Source organism: Trichomonas vaginalis, chromosome V, assembly GCF_026262505.1.
Source record: "Trichomonas vaginalis G3 chromosome V, whole genome shotgun sequence".
NCBI lineage: Eukaryota > Parabasalia > Trichomonadida > Trichomonadidae > Trichomonas > Trichomonas vaginalis.
This window is the reverse complement of record NC_067207.1, coordinates 13,323,435-13,342,386: the sequence shown is the minus strand read 5'-3', so window position 1 is coordinate 13,342,386 and position 18,952 is coordinate 13,323,435. Positions and strand designations below refer to the sequence as shown.

The window sequence follows — 18,952 nt, the reverse complement described above, 5'->3', positions numbered from 1 at the left end:
CCATTTTATCTTAATATTAATATTCAAGATGAAGTAAATAATGATGATTTGAAGCATAAAAAAACATTTATTCGAAATTGATATGTTGATTGAATCAATATAAGAAGAAAATCTGTTGATTTACCATCTTGGGAAAGACTTCTTGCCGTTCCTCTTCTTGCTGATTCCACGAATGAATGTTGACTTGTTGTGCTTCTTCCTGTTCTTGATAATATCACGAATACGTTCTTTATCGAGAATCGACTTCTTATTCTTACATCCTTGAGAAACATTATCTTGACCAATAACATAGTCACCGATTGTGATATCTTCACTGTCATCAATATCACTATCATTATCATTATCGTTATTATTATCATTATCGTTATTATCATCATTATCGTTATTATCATCATTTTCTTCACTGAATGAGAATAAATCTTCACTATTCATTGTTTCTTCTTCTTCCTCTTCCAATTCTTCAACAACTTGGTAAGACTTGAATGTCATGAATAAAAATGAACTGATGTGTTTTTATTCTTAAATTTATCAATTTTTTTTTGATTCTCAAAATTTATGACCAAAAAATCGAATGTTGATGTTCCATAAAAATTTTCTTTTCAAACTAGATATAAACACACTCACCATTTTTAAAATTTGAACGTAACCCAAAATTTGAATAGTGATTCATTTTTCCATATTTAAGGTTTGTATAATTTTCTTCAAAAATAAATATATTGAAACACTAGTTTCCACGAAAATTGATTTAGTACTAATGCTTTGATATATCTTGATTCTTTCTAGACCATGTCTTCCATACAATTCGAATTTCGGGTACCAAGAGGAGTTGAAAGCTTCCAGTTACAAAGTGGAATATGGCTTATGAAGATATGGGGAGCCCAAGGAGGTTCCTTCAACTCTTCCGGGGGCCATGGTGCATATTCCGAAGCAATCTTGATATTAGATAAAATAACCACACTTTACGCATATGTTGGAGCACAAGGAAAGTGTGGCCATACAAACTTCACGACAGGACCATTCCAGGGCGGTCCAAATAAAATATGCGATTTCGATTCATGTACAGGTGGCTCCGCTACCTTTATTTCGAGAGATCCATTTGGGAAAAACATTCTCCTGATATCTGGTGCAGGAGGTGGATCTGGATATTGCCTTGGTGAGTTTTTTGGCGGTGTTGGCAGTCCTTTTGCCGGAGATGCGCTTGGAGATGCAACAGAACTTCCAAAAGAAGATGTGAAGAAAGTCAGAGGCAAAGGAGCAACGTCAACTAGGCCTGGATCTGGCGGAATCTATATAGGCAATAAAAATTATGGACCTACCCAAGGAATAATCGGAAATTATTTGAAAGGTGGTGATGCAAATTGCAGCGCCTCTGGATCGGCTGGGGGCGGTGGAAGCGGGTATTTCGGCGGTGGCGGTGGTGCAGATCTGGCAGGTGGTGGTGGTGGGAGCAGCTACGCATCGCCAGATCTGTACAACGTCATTTTACTCGGTGGTGACAAAACATTCAATTCACCGAGTGGAAATCCCGTCATCGGCCACACTGGCGATGGTTTCATCCGAATTGAACCATCGAGTCCTTTCACTCTTGAGAAGAACACCATTGGCTGCAAATGTTCTTACCAACGAAATAACTTTATTTTATACTCTGCTCATCTTTTCAGCATTGGATTGGTCTCTCTGATGTTTGCATAATAAAAGTAGCATATTATAAAACACGAAACAAAAGAATTATATTCATACCAAAACTGAAATAAAGTTTATCATACTCTATTAATTAAAAATAAATATTTGTAAAAATATGTGAAGATTTTTCCATATTCATTGAACAATTCATGCTTTATATGTTAAGAATTAGAATTGATGATTAATTATTCTTGATTCTTTGACATATAAAAAAATTTGAAAATTGTATCTTAAATTGGAGAGAATTTTGCTATATTTATAATAAGTGTTTTATATATGGCTTGAAAACAAATTTTTTATTCATAGTAAGAAAATTTTTATGGAACATCAACATCCGACTTTTTTGGTCATAAATTTTGAGAATCAAAAAAAATTGATAAATTTGAGAATAAAAACACATCAGTTCATTTTTATTCATGACATTCAAGTCTTACCAAGTTGTTGAAGAATTGGAAGAGGAAGAAGAAGAAACAATGAATAGTGAAGATTTATTCTCATTTAGTGAAGAAAATGATGATAATAACGATAATGATAATAATAATGACAGTAATAATGATAGTGATATTGATGACAGTGAAGATATCACAATCAGTGACTATGTTATTGGTCAAGATAATGTTTCTCAAGGATGTAAGAATAAGAAGTCGATTCTCGATAAAGAACGTATTCGTGATATTATCAAGAACAGGAAGAAGCACAACAAGTCAACATTCATTCGTGGAATCAGCAAGAAGAGGAACGGCAAGAAGTCTTTCCCAAGATGGTAAATCAACAGATTTTCTTCTTATATTGATTCAATCAACATATCAATTTCGAATAAATGTTTTTTTATGCTTCAAATCATCATTATTTACTTCATCTTGAATATTAATATTAAGATAAAATGGATATGTTCTTCAATTCCTATATATTTGCATAATGAGATATATCCTTTAACTAAAGGCAAGTTGTAAAAATTTTCTATTGTATGGAAAACAATTTTCATTAGCAAGTAGAATATCATCCAGAAACATTAATTGGCAATAAACTTCTTTCCAAATATGAAGTGACCAAAATATTATTCACGAATCACAATTGTATTAGATTTCACAATCTTGTTCAATCTTTATTTTTTTAACGATAAAAGATGAGGTGCTGTAGAAGTTTTTGCAATATCAGAAAGAAAAGTTATTTTATTTGATATACCTTTTAGAATTAGTAAGCAGCTTTCGTTATATCTAGGAAATGTAACAGATCCTGCTCCTGATGTTGACATAGTTTCAACACATGAGTCAGAAATAGATAAAAGAAAATCTTTATTAGAATTACAAAACATATAAACTGCTATGTTATTTAAAAATGTGCAGTGATCGACATAAGTTATGTGATCACAACAAAACAGCACTTGATTATTATTGATTCCGCATTTATTTCCAACAACAATGCAGTAAGAAACTGTTTGCTTATATAAATATCTATTTTCAAATCTAATTGATTCACTCTCGGTTTGATTGTTTCCTTCAAAAATGGAAAAGTTGCAAATCCCAGGATCATAAGTTCTTAAAGAATATAATGATGATCTACCAATGCATCTGTTACTTGTGATATTATTATTCGAAATGCTATTATTTCCATAAACTATAGCAATCGTCCATGTTCCTATTGATTCGTTTTCCCCACATTTAGAAACTGAAATATCGAATGCATAGTTTTTACAGGAAGAACCGGATTTAACAGCTTGACCAAATGCAATGCAATTTTTTGCTTTTGATGAATAAAAATTATTTCTTCGTTGAACAAACTCTCCATTCCAGAAGCAGTTAAAAAATAGAGATCCACCTTGAGAATCTGAACTGCAGTTTTTAAACGTAGATTCTTCTAGTAATGCACATATTTCATTATTTCTTTCAATTCGAATTGCACCTTTTTCTTTACAATCTTCGAAATCACATGAATTAATATAAAAATTGCTAGTGCCTGTGCTATTATATAGTACTTTTCCATCAAGTGTCTGAGTGACTTTTTCTGTGGTACCAAAATACTCATCCCAGCTGAATTTTTTTTTGCATTTTCCAAAATTAAATTTTGTTTCGATATTTATCGATGAAATAATATTATCATTTAACTGATTATGACTATTTACCATTGATTTCGATATTCGAATCTTGATTGTTCATGAAATTTTGTTGCCAATCTCTCAAAATTTATAAAATCTTCCTTTATAATGCATTACGGGCGTGAAGAACCGTTTAGGCAAAGAAATTTATTAAAATATGAATTGCAATTATAATTCCTTTAGAACATAATCATATTTTTTTGAATGATACTCAAAAATTTGAAAGTCCATTCATTTTTCACAAAAGAAATTTTATACGATATCGCCCAAGTATTCACATATTCACCACTCGCGTTCAAATCAAAATCAGAATACTAATTTTTGATTCATGTTGATTCTTTCTAAACTATTTCTTCAGTAAATTATGAATTCCGAGAACCAAAAGGAGTTGAAGCTTTCGAGTTACCAAATGGAACATGGCTTATTAAGATATGGGGAGCCCAGGGAGGTTCCTTCAGCTCTGAGGCCGGTCATGGCGCATATTCCGAAGCAATCTTGATATTAAATTCACAAACTACACTTTATGCGTATGTTGGCTCAAAAGGACGTTGCGGTTATCAAAATTTTATTACAAGTCCCTTCGAAGGAGGCCAAAATAAAATAAGTAGTATCGATCGTATTAGTTCGTGTACAGGTGGCTCAGCCACATTTATATCTAGAGATCCACATGGACAGAACATTCTCTCTGATATCAGGGGCGGGTGGTGGATCCGGATATTACACTAAAGAATTTTTTGGCGGTGTTGGTGGCCCATTTGCAGGAGATGCATTGGGCTCTGCAGGAAATGTTTCTCCACAAGATGCGAGGAAAGTTCGTGGTAAAGGTGCAACAATGTCCAAACCTGGTGAAGGTGGAATCTATGTAGGAGATGGTAGATTTTCTCCAATCAACGGGACGATAGGAAAATATTTGAAAGGTGGTGATGCAAATTGCAGCGCCGTTGGATCGGCTGGGGGCGGTAGAAGCGGGTATTTCGGCGGTGGCGGTGGTGCAGATCTGGCAGGTGGTGGTGGTGGGAGCAGCTACGCATCGCCAGATCTGTACAACGTCATTTTACTCGGTGGTGACAAAACATTCAATTCACCGAGTGGAAATCCCGTCATCGGCCACACTGGCGATGGTTTCATCCGAATTGAACCATCGAGTCCTTTCACTCTTGAGAAGAACCTCATTGGCTGCAAATGTTCTTGCCCACTAAATAACTTTATTTTGTATTCTGCTCATCTTTTCAGCATTGGACTGGTCTCTCTGATGCTTGCATAATAAAAGTAACATATTATAAAATACGAAACAAAAAACATATATTCATTCCAAAATTGAGATAAAGTTTAAAATACTCTATTAATGAAAAAATAAATATTAGTAAAAAATATGTGTAGATCTTAACATATTCATTGAATAATTCATGTTTGATATGTTAGGAATTAGGGCTGATAAAGAATTATTCTTGTTTCTTTGTATAAACAAAAATTTGAAAATTATATCTTAAATTGTAATGAATTTTGCTTTCGATAAGATCACTTTGCTTATATCTAGTTTGAAAAGAAATTTTATTTTCATAGTAAGAAAATTTTTATGGAACATCAACATGCGACTTTTTTGGTCATAAATTTTGAGAATAAATAAAAAAAAACTTGATAAATTTGAGAATAAAAACACATCAGTTCATTTTTATTCATGACATTCAAGTCTTACCAAGTTGTTGTTGAAGAATTGGAAGAAGAAGATGGAAATTATGATTATGAAGAAGAAAAAATGAATAGTGAAGATTTATTCTCATTCAGTGAAGAAAATGATAATGATAATGTCAATTACAATAATAACGATAATGATAATGATGATAATAATAATAGTAATAGCATTAGTGATAGTGATGACAGTGAAGATGTCACAATCGGTGACTATGTTATTGGTCAAGATAATGTTTCTCAAGGATGTAAGAATAAGAAGTCGATTCTCGATAAAGAACGTATTCGTGATATTATCAAGAACAGGAAGAAGCACAACAAGTCAACATTCATTTGTGGAATCAGCAAGAAGAGGAACGGCAAGAAGTCTTTCCCAAGATGGTAAATCAACAGATTTTCTTCTTATATTGATTCCATCAACTTATTAATTTCGAATAAATGTTTATTTATGCTTCAAAAATACATTATTTACTCCAGCTAGAGTATTAATATAAAGAATCTCAATTAAGATAAAATGGATATTGAGATATATATCCTTTAAATAAAGGCAAGTTGTAAAATTTTTCTGTTGTATGGAAAACAATTTTCATTAGCAAGTATGGTACCAATCATTCAGAAGCATTAATTGGCAATAAACTTCTTTCCAAATATGACAAAACCAAAATATTATTCTTGAATCACAATTATATTAGATTTCACAATTTTCTTCGATATTTCAAAAACACCTTTTTATTGTATTTCAATTCCTTTTTTATTTTTTTAACGATATAAGATGAGGTGTTGTTGAAGTTTTTGCAATCTCAGAAAGAAAAGCTATTTTATTTGATATACCTTTTAGAATTAGTAAGCAACTTTCGTTACATCTAGGAAATGTAACAGATCCTGCTCCTGAAGTCGACATAGTTTCAACACATGAGTCAGAAACAGATAAAAGAAAATTTTCATTTGAATTACAAAACATATACACTGCTATGTTATTTAAAAATGTGCAGTGATCGACATAAGTATTGCGTTCACAATAAAACAGGACTTGATTATTATTGATTCCGCATTTATTTCCAACAACATTACAATATGTTACTATTTGATTGAGGAAATATCCATTTTCAAATCTAATTGAATCACTTTCAGTCTGATTGTTTCCTGCAAAAATGGAAAAGTTGCAAATCCCTGAATCTCCATTTAGGTATGAATGTAATGAAGATCTCTCAATGCATTTGTTACTTGTGATGTTGCTATTGGCAATACGATTATTTCCATAAGCTACACAAATCGTCCAATGTCCTGTTGATTCGCTTTCCCCACATTTAGAAACTGAAATATCGAATGCGTAGTTTTTACAAGAAGAACCGGATTTAACAGCTTGACCAAATGCAATGCAATTTTTTGCTTTTGATGAATGAAAAATATTTCTTCGTTGAACAAACTCTCCATTCCAGAAGCAGTTAAAAAATAGAGATCCACCTTGAGAATCTGAACTGCAGTTTTTAAATGTAGATTCTTCAAGTAATGCACATATTTCATTATCTCTTTCAATTCGAATTGCACCTTTTTCTTTACAATCTTCGAAATCACATGAATTAATATAAAAATTGCTAGTGCCTGTGCTATTATATAGTACTTTTCCATCAAGTGTCTGAGTGACTTTTTCTGTGGTACCAAAATACTCATCCCAGCTGAATTTTTTTGCATTTTCCAAAATTAAATTTTGTTTCGATATTTATCGATGAAATAATATTACCAATTAACTGATTACGACTATTTACCATTGATTTCGGTATTCGAATCTTGATTGTTGAAGAACTTTTTTTGCTATCTCTCAAAATTTATAAAATCTTCCTTCATAAAACATTTTACGGGTGTGAAGAACCGTTTAAGGGTGCCGGAAAGTGAGGTGACGCGATTATAACTTCATTTGTAGTAAAGATATTAATGATATTGAAACTTATATTAGTAGGGTATATACTAAGGTTTTTATTTCTATGATATTGAGTTCTTAGATACTTCCAGTATGAAGAAAACTGCTTTGCATTTTTCCAACTTGCGGACCTATCTAGTCCCTGGTTTTTCCATGGCAAGGGCTAATACTCCAGGACTGATACATAGGTACAAGATACTAGATATTTTACAGAAAACATTTGGCACTTGTTAAAAAGTGTCGAGATGCAATTAGTGGGTAATTTTAAAACTAAGACCGATTGCATTACCATCTCACTGGATTCTGCTAATTACCATTAAGGAACAAACTCACTGGTAGTTGTTTTCAGTCGAAATGGTCTCATTCAAAGTTAAATTAGATTTGTATCTAGTCATCCAATATTGTGTTTAAGCCAGTGAGATATATTAAACACAAAATTTCAATAGCTATACTAAAAGTTTTACAGAACAAATTTTATTTTCAATTCTCATATGTTGAGATAAATGCACTTTTTCCCTTCCAGATTTTAAAAATTTTGTATGATTTTTGTGTGTTTTTGATAACCTTATGTTCATAAACATCGATTTTACTTAGTTTAAATATGATACTATGATACATCATCACTTAAGGTTTATACTCATATAAACAAATCAAAATAAAAATGATTTTATGGGTTTGAAAAGTGTTGTTTTCAAAATAGCTTTCACTTCACTTTCCGGCACCCTTAAGCATAGAATTTTATTAAAATAAGAATTGTCATTATAATTCCTTTAGAAGATATTCATATTTTTTTGAATGATACTCAAAAATTTGAAAGTCCATTCATTTTTCACAAAAGAAATTTTATACAATATCGCCCAAGTATCCGCATATTCACGACTTGCGTTCAAATTAAAATCAGAATACTAATTTTTGATTCATGTTGATTCTTTCTAGACTATTTCTTCAGTAAATTATGAATTCCGAGAACCAAAAGGAGTTGAAGCTTTCGAGTTACCAAATGGAACATGGCTTATTAAGATATGGGGAGCCCAGGGAGGTTCCTTCAGCTCTGAGGCCGGTCATGGCGCATATTCCGAAGCAATCTTGATATTAAATTCACAAACTACACTTTATGCGTATGTTGGCTCAAAAGGACGTTGCGGTTATCAAAATTTTATTACAAGTCCCTTCGAAGGAGGCCAAAATAAAATAAGTAGTATCGATCGTATTAGTTCGTGTACAGGTGGCTCAGCCACATTTATATCTAGAGATCCACATGGACAGAACATTCTCCTGATATCAGGGCTGGCGGCGGATCCGGATATAATGATGTTGAGTCTTTTGGCGGTGTTGGTGGCCCATTTGCAGGAGATGCATTGGGCGATGCAGACCATATTTCTCCACAATATGCGAGAAAGTTCGTGGTAAAGGTGCAACAATATCCAAACCTGGTGAAGGTGGAATCTATGTAGGAGATGGTACATATGATTTGGTCAGCGGACAGATAGGAAAATATTTGAAAGGCGGTGATGCAAATTGCAGCGCCTCTGGATCGGCTGGGGGCGGTGAAGCGGGTATTTCGGCGGTGGCGGTGGTGCAGATCTGGCAGGTGGTGGTGGTGGGAGCAGCTACGCATCGCCAGATCTGTACAACGTCATTTTACTCGGTGGTGACAAAACATTCAATTCACCGAGTGGAAATCCCGTCATCGGCCACACTGGCGATGGTTTCATCCGAATTGAACCATCGAGTCCTTTCACTCTTGAGAAGAACACCATTGGCTGCAAATGTTCTTGCCCACTAAATAACTTTATTTTGTATTCTGCTCATCTTTTCAGCATTGGACTGGTCTCTCTGATGCTTGCATAATAAAAGTAACATATTATAAAATACGAAACAAAAAACATATATTCATTCCAAAATTGAGATAAAGTTTAAAATACTCTATTAATGAAAAAATAAATATTAGTAAAAATATGTGTAGATCTTAACATATTCATTGAATAATTCATGTTTGATATGTTAGGAATTAGGGCTGATAAAGAATTATTCTTGTTTCTTTGTATAAACAAAAATTTGAAAATTATATCTTAAATTGTAATGAATTTTGCTTTCGATAAGATCACTTTGCTTATATCTAGTTTGAAAAGAAATTTTATTTTCATAGTAAGAAAATTTTTATGGAACATCAACATGCGACTTTTTTGGTCATAAATTTTGAAGCCATAAAAAAAAATTGATAAATTTGAGAATAAAAACACATCAGTTCATTTTTATTCATGACATTCAAGTCTTACCAAGTTGTTGAAGAATTGGAAGAGGAAGAAGAAGAAAAATGAATAGTGAAGATTTATTCTCATTCAGTGAAGAAAATGATGATAATAGATAATGATGATAATAACGATAATGATAATAATAATAATAGTAATAATAATGATGACAGTGAAGATGTCACAATCGGTGACTATGTTATTGGTCAAGATAATGTTTCTCAAGGATGTAAGAATAAGAAGTCGATTCTCGATAAAGAACGTATTCGTGATATTATCAAGAACAGGAAGAAGCACAACAAGTCAACATTCATTTGTGGAATCAGCAAGAAGAGGAACGGCAAGAAGTCTTTCCCAAGATGGTAAATCAACAGATTTTCTTCTTATATTGATTCCATCAACTATTAATTTCGAATAAATGTTTTTTATGCTTCAAAAATCATTATTTACTCATCTAGAGTATTAATATAAAGATAAATGGATATCTCAATTCATATATGGATATTGAGATATATCCTTTAAATAAAGGCAAGTTGTAAAATTTTCTGTTGTATGGAAAACAATTTTCATTAGCAAGTAGGTATCATCAGAAACATTAATTGGCAATAAACTTCTTTCCAAATATGAAACCAAAATATTATTCACGAATCACAATTATATTAGATTTCACAATCTTGTTTCAAATCTTTTATTTTTTTAAACGATAAAAGATGAGGTGTTGTTGAAGTTTTTGCAATCTCAGAAAGAAAAGTTATTTTATTTGATATACCTTTTAGAATTAGTAAGCAACTTTCGTTACATCTAGGAAATGTAACAGATCCTGCTCCTGAAGTCGACATAGTTTCAACACATGAGTCAGAAAGATAAAAGAAAATTTTATGAATTACAAAACATATAAACTGCTATGTTATTTAAAAATGTGCAGTGATCGACATAAGTATTGCGTTCACAATAAAACAGGACTTGATTATTATTGATTCCGCATTTATTTCCAACAACAATGCAGTACTGTTTGCTTATATAAATATCCATTTTCAAATCTAATTGAATCACTTCAGTTGATTGTTTCCTGCAAAAATGGAAAAGTTGCAAATCCCAGGATCATATTTTAAGAATATAATGATGATCTCTCAATGCATTGTTACTTGTGATGTTATATTCGAAATGCTATTATTTCCATAAACTATAGCAATCGTCCAATGTCCTATTGATTCGCTTTCCCCACATTTAGAAACTGAAATATCGAATGCGTAGTTTTTACAGAAGAACCGGATTTAACAGCTTGACCAAATGCAATGCAATTTTTTGCTTTTGATGAATGAAAAATATTTCTTCGTTGAACAAACTCTCCATTCCAGAAGCAGTTAAAAAATAGAGATCCACCTTGAGAATCTGAACTGCAGTTTTTAAATGTAGATTCTTCAAGTAATGCACATATTTCATTATCTCTTTCAATTCGAATTGCACCTTTTTCTTTACAATCTTCGAAATCACATGAATTAATATAAAAATTGCTAGTGCCTGTGCTATTATATAGTACTTTTCCATCAAGTGTCTGAGTGACTTTTTCTGTGGTACCAAAATACTCATCCCAGCTGAATTTTTTTGCATTTTCCAAAATTAAATTTTGTTTCGATATTATCGATGAAATAATATTACCAATTAACTGATTACGACTATTTACCATTGATTTCGGTATTCGAATCTTGATTGTTGAAGAACTTTTTTTGCTATCTCTCAAAATTTATAAAATCTTCCTTCATAAAACATTTTACGGGTGTGAAGAACCGTTTAAGGGTGCCGGAAAGTGAGGTGACGCGATTATAACTTCATTTGTAGTAAAGATATTAATGATATTGAAACTTATATTAGTAGGGTATATACTAAGGTTTTATTTCTATGATATTGAGTTCTTAGATACTTCCAGTATGAAGAAAACTGCTTTGCATTTTTCCAACTTGCGGACCTATCTAGTCCCTGGTTTTTCCATGGCAAGGGCTAATACTCCAGGACTGATACATAGGTACAAGATACTAGATATTTTACAGAAAACATTTGGCACTTGTTAAAAAGTGTCGAGATGCAATTAGTGGGTAATTTTAAAACTAAGACCGATTGCATTACCATCTCACTGGATTCTGCTAATTACCATTAAGGAACAAACTCACTGGTAGTTGTTTTCAGTCGAAATGGTCTCATTCAAAGTTAAATTAGATTTGTATCTAGTCATCCAATATTGTGTTTAAGCCAGTGAGATATATTAAACACAAAATTTCAATAGCTATACTAAAAGTTTTACAGAACAAATTTTATTTTCAATTCTCATATGTTGAGATAAATGCACTTTTTCCCTTCCAGATTTTAAAAATTTTGTATGATTTTTGTGTTTTTTGATAACCTTATGTTCATAAACATCGATTTTACTTAGTTTAAATATGATACTATGATACATCATCACTTAAGGTTTATACTCATATAAACAAATCAAAATAAAAATGATTTTATGGGTTTGAAAAGTGTTGTTTTCAAAATAGCTTTCACTTCACTTTCCGGCACCCTTAAGCATAGAATTTTATTAAAATAAGAATTGTCATTATAATTCCTTTAGAAGATATTCATATTTTTTTGAATGATACTCAAAAATTTGAAAGTCCATTCATTTTTCACAAAAGAAATTTTATACAATATCGCCCAAGTATCCGCATATTCACGACTTGCGTTCAAATTAAAATCAGAATACTAATTTTTGATTCATGTTGATTCTTTCTAGACTATTTCTTCAGTAAATTATGAATTCCGAGAACCAAAAGGAGTTGAAGCTTTCGAGTTACCAAATGGAACATGGCTTATTAAGATATGGGGAGCCCAGGGAGGTTCCTTCAGCTCTGAGGCCGGTCATGGCGCATATTCCGAAGCAATCTTGATATTAAATTCACAAACTACACTTTATGCGTATGTTGGCTCAAAAGGACGTTGCGGTTATCAAAATTTTATTACAAGTCCCTTCGAAGGAGGCCAAAATAAAATAAGTAGTATCGATCGTATTAGTTCGTGTACAGGTGGCTCAGCCACATTTATATCTAGAGATCCACATGGACAGAACATTCTCCTGATATCAGGTGCTGGCGGCGGATCCGGATATAATGATGTTGAGTCTTTTGGCGGTGTTGGTGGCCCATTTGCAGGAGATGCATTGGGCGATGCAGACCATATTTCTCCACAATATGCGAAGAAAGTTCGTGGTAAAGGTGCAACAATATCCAAACCTGGTGAAGGTGGAATCTATGTAGGAGATGGTACATATGATTTGGTCAGCGGACAGATAGGAAAATATTTGAAAGGCGGTGATGCAAATTGCAGCGCCTCTGGATCGGCTGGGGGCGGTGGAAGCGGGTATTTCGGCGGTGGCGGTGGTGCAGATCTGGCAGGTGGTGGTGGTGGGAGCAGCTACGCATCGCCAGATCTGTACAACGTCATTTTACTCGGTGGTGACAAAACATTCAATTCACCGAGTGGAAATCCCGTCATCGGCCACACTGGCGATGGTTTCATCCGAATTGAACCATCGAGTCCTTTCACTCTTGAGAAGAACACCATTGGCTGCAAATGTTCTTGCCCACTAAATAACTTTATTTTGTATTCTGCTCATCTTTTCAGCATTGGACTGGTCTCTCTGATGCTTGCATAATAAAAGTAACATATTATAAAATACGAAACAAAAAACATATATTCATTCCAAAATTGAGATAAAGTTTAAAATACTCTATTAATGAAAAAATAAATATTAGTAAAAATATGTGTAGATCTTAACATATTCATTGAATAATTCATGTTTGATATGTTAGGAATTAGGGCTGATAAAGAATTATTCTTGTTTCTTTGTATAAACAAAAATTTGAAAATTATATCTTAAATTGTAATGAATTTTGCTTTCGATAAGATCACTTTGCTTATATCTAGTTTGAAAAGAAATTTTATTTTCATAGTAAGAAAATTTTTATGGAACATCAACATGCGACTTTTTTTGGTCATAAATTTTGAAGCCATAAAAAAAATTGATAAATTTGAGAATAAAAACACATCAGTTCATTTTTATTCATGACATTCAAGTCTTACCAAGTTGTTGAAGAATTGGAAGAGGAAGAAGAAGAAACAATGAATAGTGAAGATTTATTCTCATTCAGTGAAGAAAATGATGATAATAACGATAATGATGATAATAACGATAATGATAATAATAATGACAGTAATAATGATGACAGTGAAGATATCACAATCGGTGACTATGTTATTGGTCAAGATAATGTTTCTCAAGGATGTAAGAATAAGAAGTCGATTCTCGATAAAGAACGTATTCGTGATATTATCAAGAACAGGAAGAAGCACAACAAGTCAACATTCATTCGTGGAATCAGCAAGAAGAGGAACGGCAAGAAGTCTTTCCCAAGATGGTAAATCAACAGATTTTCTTCTTATATTGATTCAATCAACATATCAATTTCGAATAAATGTTTTTTTATGCTTCAAATCATCATTATTTACTTCATCTTGAATATTAATATTAAGATAAAATGGATATGTTCTTCAATTCCTATATATTTGCATAATGAGATATATCCTTTAACTAAAGGCAAGTTGTAAAAATTTTCTATTGTATGGAAAACAATTTTCATTAGCAAGTAGAATATCATCCAGAAACATTAATTGGCAATAAACTTCTTTCCAAATATGAAGTGACCAAAATATTATTCACGAATCACAATTGTATTAGATTTCACAATCTTGTTCAATCTTTATTTTTTTAACGATAAAAGATGAGGTGCTGTAGAAGTTTTTGCAATATCAGAAAGAAAAGTTATTTTATTTGATATACCTTTTAGAATTAGTAAGCAGCTTTCGTTATATCTAGGAAATGTAACAGATCCTGCTCCTGATGTTGACATAGTTTCAACACATGAGTCAGAAATAGATAAAAGAAAATCTTTATTAGAATTACAAAACATATAAACTGCTATGTTATTTAAAAATGTGCAGTGATCGACATAAGTTATGTGATCACAACAAAACAGCACTTGATTATTATTGATTCCGCATTTATTTCCAACAACAATGCAGTAAGAAACTGTTTGCTTATATAATATCTATTTTCAAATCTAATTGATTCACTCTCGGTTTGATTGTTTCCTTCAAAAATGGAAAAGTTGCAAATCCCAGGATCATAAGTTCTTAAAGAATATAATGATGATCTACCAATGCATCTGTTACTTGTGATATTATTATTCGAAATGCTATTATTTCCATAAACTATAGCAATCGTCCATGTTCCTATTGATTCGTTTTCCCCACATTTAGAAACTGAAATATCGAATGCATAGTTTTTACAGGAAGAACCGGATTTAACAGCTTGACCAAATGCAATGCAATTTTTTGCTTTTGATGAATAAAAATTATTTCTTCGTTGAACAAACTCTCCATTCCAGAAGCAGTTAAAAAATAGAGATCCACCTTGAGAATCTGAACTGCAGTTTTTAAACGTAGATTCTTCTAGTAATGCACATATTTCATTATTTCTTTCAATTCGAATTGCACCTTTTTCTTTACAATCTTCGAAATCACATGAATTAATATAAAAATTGCTAGTGCCTGTGCTATTATATAGTACTTTTCCATCAAGTGTCTGAGTGACTTTTTCTGTGGTACCAAAATACTCATCCCAGCTGAATTTTTTTTTGCATTTTCCAAAATTAAATTTTGTTTCGATATTTATCGATGAAATAATATTATCATTTAACTGATTATGACTATTTACCATTGATTTCGATATTCGAATCTTGATTGTTCATGAAATTTTGTTGCCAATCTCTCAAAATTTATAAAATCTTCCTTTATAATGCATTACGGGCGTGAAGAACCGTTTAGGCAAAGAAATTTATTAAAATATGAATTGCAATTATAATTCCTTTAGAACATAATCATATTTTTTTGAATGATACTCAAAAATTTGAAAGTCCATTCATTTTTCACAAAAGAAATTTTATACGATATCGCCCAAGTATTCACATATTCACCACTCGCGTTCAAATCAAAATCAGAATACTAATTTTTGATTCATGTTGATTCTTTCTAAACTATTTCTTCAGTAAATTATGAATTCCGAGAACCAAAAGGAGTTGAAGCTTTCGAGTTACCAAATGGAACATGGCTTATTAAGATATGGGGAGCCCAGGGAGGTTCCTTCAGCTCTGAGGCCGGTCATGGCGCATATTCCGAAGCAATCTTGATATTAAATTCACAAACTACACTTTATGCGTATGTTGGCTCAAAAGGACGTTGCGGTTATCAAAATTTTATTACAAGTCCCTTCGAAGGAGGCCAAAATAAAATAAGTAGTATCGATCGTATTAGTTCGTGTACAGGTGGCTCAGCCACATTTATATCTAGAGATCCACATGGACAGAACATTCTCCTGATATCAGGGGCGGGTGGTGGATCCGGATATTACACTAAAGAATTTTTTGGCGGTGTTGGTGGCCCATTTGCAGGAGATGCATTGGGCTCTGCAGGAAATGTTTCTCCACAAGATGCGAGGAAAGTTCGTGGTAAAGGTGCAACAATGTCCAAACCTGGTGAAGGTGGAATCTATGTAGGAGATGGTAGATTTTCTCCAATCAACGGGACGATAGGAAAATATTTGAAAGGTGGTGATGCAAATTGCAGCGCCGTTGGATCGGCTGGGGGCGGTAGAAGCGGGTATTTCGGCGGTGGCGGTGGTGCAGATCTGGCAGGTGGTGGTGGTGGGAGCAGCTACGCATCGCCAGATCTGTACAACGTCATTTTACTCGGTGGTGACAAAACATTCAATTCACCGAGTGGAAATCCCGTCATCGGCCACACTGGCGATGGTTTCATCCGAATTGAACCATCGAGTCCTTTCACTCTTGAGAAGAACCTCATTGGCTGCAAATGTTCTTGCCCACTAAATAACTTTATTTTGTATTCTGCTCATCTTTTCAGCATTGGACTGGTCTCTCTGATGCTTGCATAATAAAAGTAACATATTATAAAATACGAAACAAAAAACATATATTCATTCCAAAATTGAGATAAAGTTTAAAATACTCTATTAATGAAAAAATAAATATTAGTAAAAATATGTGTAGATCTTAACATATTCATTGAATAATTCATGTTTGATATGTTAGGAATTAGGGCTGATAAAGAATTATTCTTGTTTCTTTGTATAAACAAAAATTTGAAAATTATATCTTAAATTGTAATGAATTTTGCTTTCGATAAGATCACTTTGCTTATATCTAGTTTGAAAAGAAATTTTATTTTCATAGTAAGAAAATTTTTATGGAACATCAACATGCGACTTTTTTGGTCATAAATTTTGAGAATAAATAAAAAAAAACTTGATAAATTTGAGAATAAAAACACATCAGTTCATTTTTATTCATGACATTCAAGTCTTACCAAGTTGTTGTTGAAGAATTGGAAGAAGAAGATGGAAATTATGATTATGAAGAAGAAAAAATGAATAGTGAAGATTTATTCTCATTCAGTGAAGAAAATGATAATGATAATGTCAATTACAATAATAACGATAATGATAATGATGATAATAATAATAGTAATAGCATTAGTGATAGTGATGACAGTGAAGATGTCACAATCGGTGACTATGTTATTGGTCAAGATAATGTTTCTCAAGGATGTAAGAATAAGAAGTCGATTCTCGATAAAGAACGTATTCGTGATATTATCAAGAACAGGAAGAAGCACAACAAGTCAACATTCATTTGTGGAATCAGCAAGAAGAGGAACGGCAAGAAGTCTTTCCCAAGATGGTAAATCAACAGATTTTCTTCTTATATTGATTCCATCAACTTATTAATTTCGAATAAATGTTTATTTATGCTTCAAAAATACATTATTTACTCCAGCTAGAGTATTAATATAAAGAATCTCAATTAAGATAAAATGGATATTGAGATATATATCCTTTAAATAAAGGCAAGTTGTAAAATTTTTCTGTTGTATGGAAAACAATTTTCATTAGCAAGTATGGTACCAATCATTCAGAAGCATTAATTGGCAATAAACTTCTTTCCAAATATGACAAAACCAAAATATTATTCTTGAATCACAATTATATTAGATTTCACAATTTTCTTCGATATTTCAAAAACACCTTTTTATTGTATTTCAATTCCTTTTTTATTTTTTTAACGATATAAGATGAGGTGTTGTTGAAGTTTTTGCAATCTCAGAAAGAAAAGCTATTTTATTTGATATACCTTTTAGAATTAGTAAGCAACTTTCGTTACATCTAGGAAATGTAACAGATCCTGCTCCTGAAGTCGACATAGTTTCAACACATGAGTCAGAAACAGATAAAAGAAAATTTTCATTTGAATTACAAAACATATACACTGCTATGTTATTTAAAAATGTGCAGTGATCGACATAAGTATTGCGTTCACAATAAAACAGGACTTGATTATTATTGATTCCGCATTTATTTCCAACAACATTACAATATGTTACTATTTGATTGAGGAAATATCCATTTTCAAATCTAATTGAATCACTTTCAGTCTGATTGTTTCCTGCAAAAATGGAAAAGTTGCAAATCCCTGAATCTCCATTTAGGTATGAATGTAATGAAGATCTCTCAATGCATTTGTTACTTGTGATGTTGCTATTGGCAATACGATTATTTCCATAAGCTACAGCAATCGTCCAATGTCCTGTTGATTCGCTTTCCCCACATTTAGAAACTGAAATATCGAATGCGTAGTTTTTACAAGAAGAACCGGATTTAACAGCTTGACCAAATGCAATGCAATTTTTTGCTTTTGATGAATGAAAAATATTTCTTCGTTGAACAAACTCTCCATTCCAGAAGCAGTTAAAAAATAGAGATCCACCTTGAGAATCTGAACTGCAGTTTTTAAATGTAGATTCTTCAAGTAATGCACATATTTCATTATCTCTTTCAATTCGAATTGCACCTTTTTCTTTACAATCTTCGAAATTACATAAATTAATATAAAAATTGCTAGTGCCTGTGCTATTATATAGTACTTTTCCATCAAGTGTCTGAGTGACTTTTTCTGTGGTACCAAAATACTCATCCCAGCTGAATTTTTTTGCATTTTCCAAAATTAAATTTTGTTTCGATATCTACCGATGAAATAATATTACCAATTAACTGATTACGACTATTTACCATTGATTTCGGTATTCGAATCTTGATTGTTGAAGAACTTTTTTTTGCTATCTCTCAAAATTTATAAAATCTTCCTTCAT

The 18,952-nt window shown here is 32.2% G+C and overlaps 6 protein-coding genes across 6 annotated transcripts, besides 4 other annotated features; 5 read left to right on the top strand and 1 right to left on the bottom strand.

Annotated features, from left to right (window-relative positions):
- Positions 1 to 120: 120 nt before the first annotated feature.
- On the bottom strand, positions 121 to 489 carry TVAGG3_0329010 (uncharacterized protein; the record flags this gene model as incomplete). Its single annotated transcript, XM_001314191.1, has 1 exon — positions 121 to 489. One exon carries the CDS (start codon positions 487 to 489, stop codon positions 121 to 123), a length of 369 nt encoding a protein of 122 aa, XP_001314205.1.
- Positions 490 to 686: 197 nt separating this feature from the next.
- Positions 687 to 1,906, top strand: TVAGG3_0329000 (glycine-rich protein family; the record flags this gene model as incomplete). Its single annotated transcript, XM_001314192.2, has 1 exon — positions 787 to 1,692. One exon carries the CDS (start codon positions 787 to 789, stop codon positions 1,690 to 1,692), a length of 906 nt encoding a protein of 301 aa, XP_001314206.1.
- Positions 1,907 to 2,099: 193 nt separating this feature from the next.
- On the top strand, positions 2,100 to 2,450 carry TVAGG3_0328990 (uncharacterized protein; the record flags this gene model as incomplete). The annotated part of the gene is made up of 1 exon (XM_001314193.1): positions 2,100 to 2,450. One exon carries the CDS (start codon positions 2,100 to 2,102, stop codon positions 2,448 to 2,450), a length of 351 nt encoding a protein of 116 aa, XP_001314207.1.
- Positions 2,451 to 7,345: 4,895 nt separating this feature from the next.
- Positions 7,346 to 8,109: a mobile genetic element.
- Positions 8,089 to 8,109: a terminal%2Cinverted (terminal inverted repeat of tvBac_61I transposon ID:TVAGG3_0328980).
- A 3,324-nt stretch (positions 8,110 to 11,433) lies between these two features.
- Positions 11,434 to 12,195: a mobile genetic element.
- Positions 12,175 to 12,195: a terminal%2Cinverted (terminal inverted repeat of tvBac_61I transposon ID:TVAGG3_0328970).
- Positions 12,196 to 13,735: 1,540 nt separating this feature from the next.
- On the top strand, positions 13,736 to 14,092 carry TVAGG3_0328960 (uncharacterized protein; the record flags this gene model as incomplete). Its single annotated transcript, XM_001291762.1, has 1 exon — positions 13,736 to 14,092. One exon carries the CDS (start codon positions 13,736 to 13,738, stop codon positions 14,090 to 14,092), a length of 357 nt encoding a protein of 118 aa, XP_001291763.1.
- Positions 14,093 to 16,250: 2,158 nt separating this feature from the next.
- Positions 16,251 to 16,682, top strand: TVAGG3_0328950 (glycine-rich protein family; the record flags this gene model as incomplete). The annotated part of the gene is made up of 1 exon (XM_001297031.1): positions 16,251 to 16,682. The coding sequence occupies one exon, from the start codon at positions 16,251 to 16,253 to the stop codon at positions 16,680 to 16,682; it is 432 nt and encodes a 143-aa protein (XP_001297032.1).
- A 413-nt stretch (positions 16,683 to 17,095) lies between these two features.
- On the top strand, positions 17,096 to 17,491 carry TVAGG3_0328940 (uncharacterized protein; the record flags this gene model as incomplete). The annotated part of the gene is made up of 1 exon (XM_001297032.1): positions 17,096 to 17,491. The coding sequence occupies one exon, from the start codon at positions 17,096 to 17,098 to the stop codon at positions 17,489 to 17,491; it is 396 nt and encodes a 131-aa protein (XP_001297033.1).
- Positions 17,492 to 18,952: the final 1,461 nt, after the last annotated feature.